At 35.6% G+C, this 15,580-nt stretch overlaps 1 protein-coding gene and 1 long non-coding RNA gene across 7 annotated transcripts in view; both read right to left on the bottom strand.

Moving 5' to 3' along the window:
• Window positions 1–15: 15 nt before the first annotated feature.
• On the bottom strand, window positions 16–11,234 carry LOC116164784. Of its 2 annotated transcripts, none has more exons than XR_004143991.1 (4): window positions 11,177–11,234; window positions 1,999–3,294; window positions 1,758–1,943; window positions 16–163 (listed from the first exon to the last, which is right to left on the bottom strand). It is a non-coding gene; the product is annotated as an uncharacterized LOC116164784 (long non-coding RNA). The 2 variants fall into 2 exon arrangements; XR_004143990.1 differs by having other exon boundaries at window positions 1,768–1,943.
• Window positions 11,235–15,047: 3,813 nt separating this feature from the next.
• Window positions 15,048–15,580, bottom strand: part of LOC116164771 (protein split ends) — a 114,993-nt gene continuing 114,460 nt past the window's right edge. For all 5 annotated transcript variants that reach the window (XM_031478993.1, XM_031478994.1, XM_031478995.1 and 2 more), the window contains one exon: window positions 15,048–15,533. In XM_031478993.1, coding sequence (XP_031334853.1) covers window positions 15,405–15,533 — 129 coding nt within the window. In that variant the 3' untranslated portion in view covers window positions 15,048–15,404. The remainder of the gene's footprint in view (window positions 15,534–15,580) is intronic.

Here is a 15,580-nt window from a genome sequence, read left to right as displayed (position 1 = left end):
ATTTATTTTTTAAGTTACAAGAAGATCTTTGTATACAAAAAAAGAAACTTATTTAATTTGTTCATCTCTAGAATAATATTGTACTGCCCTAACTGCACTTTGCTGGCAGCTGGCACTAGTTCATCACACGACATAGTCTCCCCCAGCAAAAAAACAATGAAAACTGAAAGCAAACGAAATTTTTTTAATTAAAAAGAGAATCTATATTTAAACTTTATTAAAAATTACACAAATGTAACTATTGAAAACTACAATAAAAAAGTTTAAAATTTTTTTTGATTTTTTTGAAACATTCCTTTTTATATCAAAACACTTTTTTGAATCACTTTTTTGAATCACTCCTAACTTTTTTGAATCACTTTTTTTGAATCACTCTTAACTTTTTTGAATCACTCAACTTTTTTGAATCACTCTTAACTTTTTTGAATCACTTTTTTTTAATCACTCTTAACTTTTTTGAATCACTCAACTTTTTTGAATCACTCTTAACTTTTTTGAATCACTTTTTTGAATCACTCTTAACTTTTTTGAATCACTCAACTTTTTTGAATCACTCTTAATTTTTTTGAATCACTCTTAACTTTTTTGAATCACTCTTAACTTTTTTGAATCACTCTTAACTTTTTTGAAACACTCCTAACTTTTTTGAATCACTCCTAACTTTTTTGAATCACTCCTAACTTTTTTGAATCACTCCTAACTTTTTTTGAATCACTCCTAACTTTTTTGAATCACTCCTAACTTTTTTGAATCCCCCCTAACTTTTTTGAATCACTCCTACTTTTTTGAATCACTCCTAACTTTTTTGAATCACTCCTAACTTTTTTGAATCACTCCTAACTTTTTTGAATCACTCCTAACTTTTTTGAATCACTCCTAACTTTTTTGAATCACTCTTAACTTTTTTGAATCACTCTTAACTTTTTTGAATCACTCTTAACTTTTTTGAATCACTCTTAACTTTTTTGAATCACTCTAACTTTTTTGAATCACTCCTAACTTTTTTGAATCACTCCTAACTTTTTTGAATCACTCCTAACTTTTTTGAATCACTCCTAACTTTTTTTGAATCACTCCCAACTTTTTTGAATCACTCCTAACTTTTTTTGAATCCCTCCTAACTTTTTTGAATCACTCCTAACTTTTTTGAATCACTCCTAACTTTTTTGATCTAACTTTTTTGAATCACTCTAACTTTTTTGAATCACTCTTAACTTTTTTGAATCACTCCTAACTTTTTTGAATCACTCCTAACTTTTTTGAATCATTCCTAACTTTTTTGAATCACTCCTAACTTTTTTGAATCACTCTTAACTTTTTTGAAACTCACTCCTAACTTTTTTGAATCATCACTCCTAACTTTTTTGAATCACTCCTAACTTTTTTTTTTTGAATCACTCCTAACTTTTTTGAATCACTCCTAACTTTTTTGAATCACTCTTAACTTTTTTGAATCACTCTTAACTTTTTTGAATCACTCTTAACTTTTTTGAATCACTCCTAACTTTTTTGAATCACTTCCAAAAATGTTCACGTATTATTTATTTACAAAAAGTCAATAAAATGGCACATTACCTGCGATGACCTATTGAAGTACGAGGCCCCTTTGGGGATGAAAACGCACACTTTAGTCCCTTGGTATATATTATGTACTATTGTGAAGTTTATTTAGGAAGGGAGGAAATAAAAGAAAGCAATGTTCATCCCTTTTCAGGAAGTACCAACCCTTGTAATGTAGTAAAAACAAAGTTGTCTACCTTAACTTACAAGTGGTCTTTCTTGTAGTAATGCAGATGGCCCACCATGGAATATATAGGTAGACACCAACGCCTTTGCCAACGCCTGTGCTCAATCCATTTGTAGTAATTGCACTACGGTATTCCGAGGAACGATCTCAAACGAAGTGGAACAGAAGGCTATTTTTTTAACTTCCGGTAAACTTCCTATAAGAGAATACAGATAAAAACCAAAAAAGAATGTATCATCTAGGTTACTCACCTTGACGAAGAGGCATTTGTCGCATAAGTGAATACTTTCTTCATAAAACTTTGCTGCCAATGAAGGTAAGCTGTGACAAATTCTTTCAATTCCTTGCGAGTTTGGAAACGCTGCTCCTTAACTCAATTCTTCGGGCACGATCGAAGTCATAAGGCGCTAGGACGGGATTCCAAGAAATTCTTGTAATTGTTGCTTTGGGAGTTTCATATTGAGTTGAGTTGGGATTTCAAAAATGTTTTTGATCGGACAAGAAACGCCAAAGCGTCAAGTTTTGTAAAACTGTAATAGAAAGATCATTAATTTATACACCCTAATAATTGTTGCGGTTCTACTAAATAAACTACCAAATTTCTTAACGAACTTTAAACTTCCATAATTTTCTGACCTTATGATTCTCAGTCAACGCAGTTTAACTTTTTTAGAACGGGACCCTAAATCGGTTGCTTATAGTTGCACGTGAAAACTATCTGGTCAGCCCAACGATTGGGACATGCTAATATCTTAGAGGACAGTACTGGTCGCCTTAAATGTCAAAACGTGAATTCTTCTTTTCTCGAAGATCGTAGTCATCGAATGACAAAACGTGAATCTCCCTCTTTTCATTGGTTAGTGCTTGTCTTACTACCAATCCTAGAATGCTTTAAGGTCCTTAATCAATTCCAAAAAATTCTATAGTTACAGTATGGATTAAAGCATGTTAATATAGAAGACTAGTTACGTCTAAGCTGAAATTAAATTTCATTTCCTATTTCATTTATCAACAGTACTCTATCAAACTCACTGAACACAGTTTGGTCGCACTAGAAAGCTCTCTTTAGAGTTTAGAGTATATATATAGGTAAGAAATTCAAAATAGTACCTACCTACGCCCATCTCTCCACTACTCCTAAACGATTGTAAGGATTACGTGTATTCGTAAGAAAAGGATGAGAACTTCTTGATGTGCCACCCAATCTTAAATCGAAATCAAAACTCACCCTTTACACGTGAGAATATAAACGCGTTTCGTACCAAACAAGGCACATACACGTACAGGCGATTCAATTTGTAAATGAATTGCATACATACTGTGACGACCGCCGGAGACTACGCAATAACGTCGTCTGATTGGCCCGCTCGGTTAGCCATTAGCGTGCAAGCCCGACCATTTATATACCGGCCACAGGCTAGCACAAGGCGATTCGCTGCAACTTCATCTTCCGATCCAGCCGACCTGCAGCCACTACCAGGTGCGATACTGACCAGTAGCGCCGCCGCTTACGGAACTCCGCCGTTTCATCTTCAGCACGCACGCACCTGTATACATTGTAAATAAATCTATCTACTCGACTACACAGCATTTTATTTAGCGTTGTCCGCTAAACATACGTAACTGCAGTGTTGTTAAACAAACAGATGCAGGTCACCTCACCACGTACCTACCCACCTCCATTATCATTTATGTGCAAAGTGCCGAATCACAAAAATATGAAAGTTTTCCATCTGCATCAAATACAGGACCCATACAGTGATATTTATTAAGAAGTAGACATAGGGAGTTATGTGTATTGCTTTCCCTTACGTCTACTTTTAAATGACCAAATCTCCTCTGAAGGGCGCCTGATTTTATGCATCCAAAATAACTGACTGTCATATTATTTAATTTGAATATTGTTGCTTTGGCTTAACAGAAAATAAATCCCTTATGCTCCTTAAACGGTGACCGGTACTATACCAATTTACAATATCAACTTTGTCTTCAGTTGAATACATCGCACACGAACGAAAATAAAAATATGGAAGCCAAAGCAACAATATTCAAATTAACTAATTAATACGATTTAAAAACCCGCCTTTTTAAGAAGTGGAACAACCAATGCAAAACCTCATTTTTAACTAATTTATTATCGGTAACAGCGGTATAGCAGCTTAATTCAAAAATTATTACTCTGTGGTTTTAGCGAATACTAAAGAAATATTCGTAGACCACTAAATGTTAAAAGTAGAAAAGTTTTTATTTCAAACGTTACCAAATTACTGTTGTTTATTATTCTCCCCATCTCCTTGGTCACCTCATCACTAGGTTACTTCTCGACCACTTCGATATTTCGTTACCGCCATAGGAGCCCCCCCCCCCCCCGCGGAAACCGGAGGTTAGGGAATCGTACAGAACGACCAGAACGAGTCACATAACTAGGTCGTCGGTTTTCGACATTTGGAGAAGCTGAGAGCTGTACAGGAATGGGAATCAGTCGGTATCAAGGAGATAAGCAATCGAAGTGTTTGTCCGTAAACAAGTTCGGCTGGGGAAGCTCGGAGGTCCTCTTTGACAACGCTACGGATTCCAAGTAAAACAATGTGTAGCGCCTCAGCCAGGAAGCTCCGGGGTGGCACATGAGCGCTGCTTTCAATTGTATATGAAATCTTTAGGCCATTTGATGCTGGGTGGTAACTGCAGGTGCGTGATCGTTCTGTACCAAAAACAATGTTGAGGGCACGAAAGAGGGCAGATTCAAATTGTCGTCCCTGATCCGTGGTGATCCTCGTAGGGGAACCAAAACGAGATAGCCAACAGTTCACAAAAGCTTCAGCGACTTCTTCAGCGGTAATAGACTTGAGAGGGTACACTTCGGGCCATTTTGTATACATATCTACAGCAGTCAAGCAATAGCGATAGGGTCCTGCAGGTGGAAGAGGATCAATGTGTACATGCATAAATCGATTAGAAGGCAGGTCGAAGTTCCCAAGTGGTGCATACTTGTCCCTGCGGCGGTAACGAAATATCGAAGTGGTCGAGAAGTAACCTAGTGATGAGGTAACCAATTTGCAAAACTGAGATCCGTCGGAAAAGTTCGTCCAAACGCTGAGAAATTAGATCTGTACCAGGTGTAATGGAGGCAGCGTGCACTGCGGCGGAATTAGAAGCAGTGTTAAAGGTCGTACCAAGCTGAACCTCTATGATCCGCTGTAACGGCGAGCGTGCCGGTAGTAAGACCGGTTTGACTGATTTGAGGTTGCAGTATGGCTTGGTGCAAATGGTGCGGAGAAGGCTGTCTAGAACAGTGGTACTGCCGACTAGAGATCGTAAATGACGGAGAAATTGAGGAGTACGGTCACAGAGTTGTCGTACACGACGCTCTTCTGACACGGACAGACGACGAATTATTTGAGTCTTGAGGGTGGTGTATGGATTATCAGCAGGAGGAGTGGTGATCAAATCCAAAAGGAGCTAATTTTACACTCACCCGGTTAACTTCCAATGGCAACGCCGGTTGTTCATTCTGATGATGTTGCTGTTCCTGCGTTTGACCAAAGGGTCCGTTAACTTAGCACCACCATTTCAAATTTCTGACGAAAGATAGATTGCGCTAGAATCTCTATGGCTAGCGCCACTTTGAGTTCAGCTAGCGCCATTATAGATTTTGCAAAAAAGCCCTTGACTTTCGGGGGGTGCTATGTTAACGCTAGCACCACCATTGCGTCCGATCATTTCCAAAAGCAAGCGCTGTGTTCATCGAACCTAGCGCCAGCTAGCGCCACAAATTTTATAGCTAGCGCCACCCCCCAATAGTGCGGGGGGCAATTTTTCCTAGCACCACCATTTTGTTTTTTCATGTAAAATTTTGACGTTCTGTTCTCTGCTGACCTAGCGCTAGCTAGCGCCACAAATTTTAGGGCTGCCATCGCCCTCCAATAGTGTGGGGGGGGGGGCACCACCATTTTGTGTTTTCTGGTAAAAATTTTATGTTTTCTGTTCTGTAGACCTAGCGCTCAAGTTAACCTAGCGCAATTATAGATTTTACAAAAAGCCTTTAATTTTGGGGGTGGTATATTAACGCTAACACCACCATTGTGTTCAATGAATACCAAAAGCAAGCGCTGCGCTGTGTTCTTTAAACGTAGCGCCACAAATTGCAGAGCTGGCGCCCAATCCCCAACATTGTGGGGGGTCCTTTTTTTTATATTACCACCGGTTTGTTTTATTCGTGTACACTTTTGCTATTTTGTGTTTTGCTGACATATCTCCCAGAGTCAAAATCTTAAGAGTTGGCGGCACACCCAAGTAGTCTGGGACAGTTTTTCCTAGCTTTACGACTGAAATATTTTGGATTCATTTTCGAGTAAAACGAAAACCTGCGGCAAGTATAAAAATTAGGAAATACAGTTCAATTATAGAACAGAACCACATTTTTATACCTTTCGCAGTAGAGACATTGGAACCTGGGAAAACGCATTACCAATATTACTGGGAAAATGTCAACGAACGTACCTACTCATAACCAGAGCTGAGCAATATTCGATTTTGTAAATACTTTGTAATTAAATACTTTTATGGAAGCAGTATTTGTATTTGTAACTCAAATACTTTTGCAAATTTTTAGTATTCGAATGCTTCGCAAAGTATTCGAATACTCCGCAAGGTATTTGAATACTTTGAGAAGTATTCGAATACTTCGCATAGCATTTGAATACTTTTAAGTAATTCAAATATTTGACAACTATTTAGAAATTTTTAGAGGAAGTTTCCGTTATCACAAAATCAAATATAAAAATCCGATGCAACATGAATACCGAACGAGCCTGGAGTGAAACTTTTTGACCCGATACACACGGACAGACGGACGGACAAAAAAGGATCTGTTTCAAAATCGCTAGAATTAATTTCAGAAAGATGTACGTGTCATGTGCACGACGTACAATCGCTTTGAAAACTGGTACACGTATTCTTAAGGATATAACTAATATAAGACAGGTCCTGGTACCTCCTATATAATAATATAATAGCAATAATACGCTTTTACTCCCCTTAAATTTGTATATAACAATAGAAATATAAAAAAAGCTAACCTCAGCTCAGGGAAAGGGACTACATTCAGTGCATAAAACGCTGTTCTTCCATGTTGCCTCTATACAAAGTATAACTTGACATTTTTTTAAGTATTATTAAGACTTTTATCTAGTACTATTTTAAATTTTTAATGTATTTGAGTGACAAGTATTCGAATACTTTTTATAGTATTCTAATATCTTTGGTAGTATTAGAATATTTTTGAAAGTATTCGCATCAATCAGCATATTTATTTGTTAATTCTGCTAAAAAAACAAAGAAGTAGATTCTTATATACTGATGTGTAATGTGCAAATAATCATAAGGCATATGTATTTTATATGATTAATACACTCCATTAATATACGACCAATCAGCTTGGTGATTGTTTCAAATTCTAACCAATCAGATGATTTTTTATCTGATTAAACGCCACGTAGCTTTTTAACAGCGATAAAAATGCGTGTAGGAATGCGTAAAATATGTAGTGGTTGTAAAATTTACTGTCTTTTATTAATCTCCCTAAAATACACTCGACCTTGGTTTTAAGTCAGGATAATTTTATTTTTAATTCACTCAAATTTTGTTGCCTCTTGGAAAAAACTCTCGAAAAGGATAATATTAATAAAATCGCTCCAGCAAAAACTGTCGCGATTTTATCACACTTTTGGTCTCGAGTTTTTCGGTAGCAACAAAACTTTCATGTAAAAATAAAATTATTCGATTAAAAATCAAGCTCTTGTGTCCCCCGATAAATTATATACCTATGTACGTCGCGTCGACTACTATCTAAAGGTGTTGTTTTTAACAATACAGATATACCAAACTTTACACAATTGACGCGCCTGTAAACCCTTGATGTGACAATTAATTTATAACTTTTGCGCATTCATAAAGGATTTAAGTAAGTTTGTACCTGCATACCTCACCGTCTGTTTACTTTGAAATGAAGGGATGTTCATATTTACAATCTTGCTACTTTACATACAAATTTTAGTATTTTTATTGGAACTTTTTTACTTTAAACAGAACGATCAATCCAAAAAGTAAAGGATTTCAAATTAAAATAATTTGTTTATTATTTCCGACCCTAAGAGGGACAGATTTGCACATTCGGGTTTAAAAATGGTAAAGAGTTTGACCATCCCAGATGCGGTGTCTGTCCGTCTGTCCGTTCCCACAATATCTCCATACGAATGGACCGATTACGATGAAATGTTGTAGTTGGATTCTTTATCAAATTTGTAGATCGAAGTTCGTGAATTGGCAATATAGCGCAAAAAATAAGGAAGGCCCTTTTGATATCTACGTGAGTTTTGAACCGAATTGCATGAAACTCAATATTCGTATAGCTTTAGCTATATAACACGAAATTCCAAAAGTTGAGCCTAATCTATCAACAGTGACAGTGCCCTTTTCGCATCGACGTGTAAATAAATATCGAAAACGAGCTCCTGGATATGGCTACAGCATGTGCAAAACCAAATTTTGAACTTGGTGTTAGTTTTGCTTTTATTTAAAGTGTATATGTATGAAATTTCATTTAATTGCTTCCATAAATAAGAAAATTGGCACCGCACATCATGCACAAAACCAAATTTTGAAACTGGCGTTAAATTTGCTTTTATTCCAAGTTGCTATGTATCAAATTTCTTTTAAATGCTTCCATAAATAAGAAAGTCTTCAATCCGGTTTGTAAATGGCCGAGATGCGAAAAGGGCACTGTGAATGTTGATCGATTAGGCTCAACTTTTGGAATTGCGTTTTATATGGCTAAAGCTATACCTACGCATATTGAATTTCATACAATTCCGTTCATAACTCACAGAGACGTCAAAAGGACCTTCCTTATTTTTTGCGCTATATTGCCAATTCACCAACCCCGATCTACAAATTTGATAAAGAATCCATCCATTTCATCGTAATCGGTCAATTCGTTATCGAGATATCGTGCTAAAATGGTGGTGCTAGGAAAAATTGCTCCCCTCACTATTGGGGGGTGGCGCTAGCTCTACAATTTGTGGCGCTAGCTGGCGCTAGGTCTGACGAACACAGCGCTTGCTTTTGGAAGTGATCGGACGCAATGGTGGTGCTAGCGTTAACATAGCACCCCCCGAAAGTCAAGGGCTTTTCTGCAAAATCTATAATGGCGCTAGCTGAACTCAAAGTGGCGCTAGCTATAGAGATTCTAGCGCAATCTATCTTTAGTTAGAAATTTGAAATGGTGGTGCTAAGTTAACGGAGCCGTAGAAATAACTATTTCGTACTTCCGAGACTAAAGTGACAACTTCACTCCATTATGACAAGTACTGAAGTGTCACTTTTTGTCCCGCCGGGATTAAATTTGGACGAAAATCCCGGAAGGATGAAATTACTAACAAGGCAATTTCAGTAGGTTGTTCCACATTTTGTATGCGGCACTACTTCTTAAACGCATCGTACCGCTGCTCATGTAGTTTTTTGGATTTCGGTGGTATCAATTCTTTACCTACTTTGGCTGCTCTTTTATCAATATCAAATACCCCTTTGTCACCCACGACCAAACTTATGACACTAGCAATGACAGTTTCCAAATTATTTTTGTTACCATAGCATAAGGTTTGTCGTACCAACACAACGTTCCTATGGTAACTTGTTAGAAAGCGATTTTTTGAAAGAACGCGTTCTCTAACTCCATACATATTATGTGTTTCAGTTTCGGAAGTAGGAAAAATAGCGTATACAGGGTGGTGCATGGTAAGTAGGAACATAGGGATTTAACATGGGAAATTAGTTTTATGCAAAATCCTGCCCTCCTGTACATTTTACAGAAAAGTTTAAAGTTGTTCAGAATTAAAAGATGCATACAAAACTGTTACATGTTTTATTAAGCTTTTCGTATACCCGCAAATTTAAAAATAAATTTCAACATTTCTGTTCTGAGAATGCAAGAAGTAAAAAATCAACATGGTAGAAGACACCGCATCGGTGGTTTGGTGAGTAATAAAGACAAAGCTTTTAAGATATAATAAGATAAGTGTTGAAAGAAATCTAGTTAATTTAGAAATTGACACTGGAACATCTAGGTCAGTGGCCCATATATCTTTTTTAAACAATAGTTAGGTAGCACATAAAAAGTTACTTAATACTTAGTGTTATTAAATACAGTTTGAAATTAGTTACTAGTCAAATAGTTAATATAGTAGGTGAATTCAATGTACTTGTTAAGTCAAATAATAAATCAATTATTGAAAGATAAACCGATTGAGAAACGGCTCCTTTCCCTTTTTTCTTGAATCTTTGAGTGCAATTTCCTGCTTAAGAAATAATAATTCCAACGTGATATTCACGACAATATATTTTTACAATCAAACTCAATCCATCTCCACTTGTTAAGAAATTTGGGTTCGAGGTGAAACCACTACATTTCTCTACGAACTTAAGTTTCCATAAATTTCTGAACTTATGATTATCCCTCAACGCAGTTTAACTTTTTGAAAACGGGCCCTAAATCGGTCGCGGTTGATACCACGTAAAAACTATCTGCTCACACCAAAGATTAACACGCTAATCTGTTAAAGAGAGGACCGTACTGGTCGCTTTGAATCTTAAAACACGAATTCTTCATTTTTAGACGATCGTAGTGATCTCCGCAAACGACAAAACACGAATTTTTCCTTTCTATAAGACCGTACTGATCTAATGGCAAAACGCAAATCTTGCTCTTAGTAAGTGAATAAAATTTGATCGCCCACAATCATAGATTATCATTTAAAATTGCGATGTCTAATTTCTCATTGGTTAGTGCCTTTCTTACTACCAATCCTAGATGGTTTTAAGGTCGTCCAATAATTCCAAAAGCAACGCGATCAACATTTCTTGAGTTAGTGATTTTATCTCATGATGAACTAAGAAGTGTAGTACCTACTGCATCCCAATTAAAATTAATAATAAGTAAACAGAGTCCTCCTAACTCAGTCTCCCGGGCGCGACTAACGACTAGAGGCAATTAAAAAAACAAAGACGCATTGATAGATAACGCGCAAAAATACCCAGGAGTGCATACAGTCGACCAGTCTGTTTTTCCAAGTCTTGCCCAAAACCCTTACTCCTTTGTAAAACGTATTTAAAAACAACGATAGAATTCCGCTTTACAAATTTCTGCGAGAAATTCAAAAAATGCTCTCGTTACATTAGGTACTAAAACATGTTCATATAGAGGGCTAGTCGAGGGAATAATTCCCTTTAAATTATATGTAAGAAATTCAAAATTGTACGCCCCGCACCCCTAAAACTCCTAAACTAAAGATTACGTATATACAAAAGAAAATGTTAAAAACTTCTCAATGCGTTACCAGTCTTTTGTAAAGGAAATAAAAATTCAAAACTCACCCCTTTACAAGTGGAATATAAACTCGTTTCATACGAATGGGACACAAACAACCGCACTCACTGGCGATTCATTCGAAAATGAATTAGATACATACATAATCTTACATAAACTTCTATATTGCTAAACGAACAGGTGCAGGCCACCTCACCATGTATGTACCTACATTATATTTATATGCAAAGTGACGCACCAAAAAGAGATAGGATGAAAGTGTTCCATCCCCAAACTTTAAAATAATGAATTTATTCGTATTTATCTTTCCCTTTGTTTTTATTGCTTCCGTTTACTGGCTTACATATACCTACGGCGACATTCATAAGAAGTAGGCATAGGAATGTACGCGTATTGTTTTTCCCTATGTCTACTTTTCAATGACAAAATCCTTCTGAAGGCCGCCTAATTTTATACAACAAAAATAACTTCTTAAAACAAATGAAGATCAGGCTGTCATATTAATTAATTTTGGCTTCCTTATTTTTATTCGTTCGTGTGCGATGTATTCAACTAAAGAAATAGTTGTTAACTGGTATATTTCCGGTAACAGTTTAGGGAGCGTAAGAGATTAATTTTCGGTGAAGTTAAAGCAACAATATTCAAATTAGTTAATATGACAACCAGATCGTTATTTGTTTTAAAAGTTGAATTTTATGCTAACTAACTCCACAAATTGCGAAATTCTGGCCAAAAACCCAAAAATGTGATTTTCGAGAATGCACTGGCGACCAGGCGTTCATTTAATTTCAAAGATATCAAAAAATAATTTTAACAAACCCCATAGTTTTTTCTCACCTTTCTACATCAACTTTCTTATTTCATATGGATTTTTACGTGACTAGTTAAAGAAATTACAAAATCGGAGATAGCAAATACTTAGTATTTCACTCGGAAATTAATCTTGAATTATTGCACTGAAGTTGACAATGTATTTCTTATAGAAATAATTCCATAGCTTGCTTAAAACATTTTTCGTTTATTGTCTGGCATAGTATCCATCAACATGGCCATGGAATAATGGCCATAAGAAATACATTGTAAACTTCAATGCATAAACGCAAGATTAATTTCCGAATGAAATACTAAATATTTGGTATCTCCGATTTTGTAATTTTATCTAGTGTTAAAATCCAATATGGCGTCAATAAGAAATAAGAAAGTTGGTGTGTTTGACTCGAACCCCAAAAGTCATAAAAATTTGATTATAACATCGTCAGAAAGCTTATAAAAATCACTAAAGGTGGGTTAAAAATTTAAAATTATTTTTTGATATTTATATAACTTCGATATTTGTACAGGTACAAAGGATTTTAAAAGCAAAAATGAACAACACAAAATTCTGCATAACTTTTTAACACGTTGACTGCGGTAGCTTAAAACAAGAACTTGCTGTTGATGCGTTACATATCGCCGGGGTATTGTAATGCAACTTTACCATAGTGCTATACATATCGCCGGGGATATGTAGCCAACTGGTCAAGTAAACCCCATCTAGTTTACTTGTGCGTAATTTTTTGAGTTCCGCAGCGTTGGGACCTGTAAGCTAACACTATTATTTATTTAATTCTGGAACCGTACATATCTCCGGCGACTGGTACCGCAAGAAAGTGAAGAAGACTGTATAGCCCTAAAATTATGCAATCAACTCGAATAAAAAACATTACAACGAACACTATTTTCTTAAAATTGAGGGATATTTATTTATTCCATGTTAATATTAATATTATTATTTCTGATTAGTATTGAAACATGGAAGATAGTACCCAGGTTGGCCTGGACAATCATTACAATAACTAGACCGAAACTAGACTCGTTAAAACTAACAAAATGTTTACGGAATACAAAGATAATGCAACTTGCGCAATTCTGTCATGCAGTATGATGCAATAACCGTAGAAGTAGCTGCAAAACTGTACATATCTCCGGGGGTATGTGCCGCACACAATTAAATTTGTATTAGTCCTGTGCGTTACATGTCCCCGGAGATATATGTACCAAAAAATTCAGTGGCCTTGACTATGCAAAGCACTACCATAAAAAAGCTATACGTAAAACTTATATGTTAAAAATCAAGGAAGATATGGCTTTCGCACACAACGAATGTTTGGCAAAAGTTCGCTTCGTCACCACGGAAAGAAACCCACATATCCCCGAGGATATGTAACGCAGTCAACGTGTTAAGCGACTTTGTATCTCTTACGGTTTATAAGATACCCATAGTCAACATAAAAAAAACTTACTTACTTAACTGTGCAATAATGTTTTTTTATTTCTATAATTTAAAAATTTTTCGGCAAAACTTGCCGCCCCCTAAAATCTAAAATCACAGATGTTGAAATACATGCATTACCGCAAAAGATGGAAATAATATCTTTAAGTACCAACGGATTTCCAAATTGGGGCCGTTATTTAAGAAAACCGATTTTTTAATTAGTGAATGTAATTAAAAAACTAAGACCCATAATCCGCGCCACCTTTCTTTAAGTACGCACGTTGTTGTCACCATTGCAAAGAAGAAAACTTTTGACAATTTGATTGACTTCAACTACAAAAGCAACATTTTATAAGAACATTTGGCCTTTTTTCGAAAGAAAAAATTCCCCTTATGTGACGGTTTTGTCCGTCTGTCTGTCAAACCTTCGCCAATCGATTTCTAAGAGTTCAAGGATCAGTGCTACTTCATTTGAGCCGAATCTAAAGTCTGGTTTCCAAATACGAGCCGAGTGGCAAAAAATTCCCCTACTGAAAATCATGTGCGATTCTTCGTACCTTGTTTTTAAATATGGTGGATTGACTACAGAGGAGCCTTTATTATACTTTAGTTTCGTTAGTTGTTTCAATCGATTTGAGAAATGAGCAGGCGTGGGTATCAATATTAACAGTATGTGAACTTGTGATAGGAAACAGTTAGGCTTGGGTGGCGCTCAACCTGCTGATGCTTGAAAATTGTGAGACAAAACCAATGAACCTAGTAATGCGCAGAATCTAACTTTTTTAATTTGGGGCCTTTTGGTTGTTATTGTGGCAGTTCCATGTTGCATTGGTCTGGATTCACACTACACATGCGCCAAACACTACAATTCGTTTAAAATATTCCCAATGGTTAGTACGGTTTAGCAACAGCAAGGCCGATGACGATCAGTTTAAAACTGTGAAATAATCCAAGGGACTGGTAAAGGCTAACTATAAAAGATTAAAGATAAATTATGATGTAATAGTTGTAATAATGTTTACTCACAATACACATTATTTAGTTATGTACAAAATTTACAGTAATATATAGACATCACAATGTTCCCTAATTATTTGTAACGTTACCTAACCTAAATACTTACATCTAAATACACTGTACAGAACATCTTCATAACTAAAGAAAGCTTAAAAGTAACAAACTAAACCTGTATTCACATTTATATTACAAGGTAATTAAAAAATGATTGATTCTTTTTATACTTTGTATGCTACATATTTATATATTATGTCTATATGCTCTTATTTAGATACCATATTTGCCAACTAACGGGTAACGTTTAATTTACCTTTTATTGTTATCCGAGGGTTACATTTTTCGAATAATAAAACCTGCCGACAATTCCACACTGTTTACTTTAAAAACAAAATCGATTAAAAACAACGCACAAAATAAAAAGAAAAAGAAAGGCGATAAAAAGTGTGAAATCATTTCAAAAATTAAGCGTCATTACAAAATAAAAATTAACAAACTAGAAAACGCACTAATAATGTAACCCCAAGATAACAGAAACGAAAAATAAAATAATCTAAACTCTATTATATATCGACATTTAAAACGTATCTGCGATAGACGAGCAGGCGCGTTTGAAACGTGGAAATCATTCACAAGATAATTAGAAAAAATAAAAATCTTCTGAATAATATTAAATATCTAAATAACTAATTTCATTCATGAGATCTCTTATAGGTAGGTAGTGTATTTTTTATACTTTATAATTTTATAATAGTTTAACGTTAACTACTTTTGTCAAGAAATCACAGTGAAATTTTAAATATTAAGTAATTTTGTTTTTACGTTAGCTTCATATTTCGAGAACAAATTGACAAAATCGTGGACGCGATTTCGTCACGTGACCGAGTCAAGTAGGGCAACGTTTAGATAATAGATATACACAAGTAAGCAACATTTACACTTTCAAATCTAACATTTTTTTGTTTTTAAATGAATTTAAAGATCTTCTTCGTGTCGTTAGCGTGCTATCACACGGTGGTTATAACTATTAGTAGATGTGCAATATCGGATACCCTCTCCAGTAAGTTGGGTGCAATTCTTCTTAGGTTCTCGTTCACGAAATCGCAGGATGGAAAGATGTGAACGACGTACGCGGGCTGAAAGATTTTTAGGTTAGTTAAACGTGATCGGGAAGGTTTTAGGG

The sequence above is a fragment of the Photinus pyralis genome, unplaced genomic scaffold (genome assembly GCF_008802855.1).
Source record: "Photinus pyralis isolate 1611_PpyrPB1 unplaced genomic scaffold, Ppyr1.3 Ppyr1.4_LG2, whole genome shotgun sequence".
In the NCBI taxonomy this organism is placed as follows: Eukaryota; Metazoa; Arthropoda; class Insecta; order Coleoptera; family Lampyridae; genus Photinus; species Photinus pyralis.
Note: the sequence above shows the minus strand (reverse complement) of the source record. Positions and strands in the feature narration are given on the sequence as shown.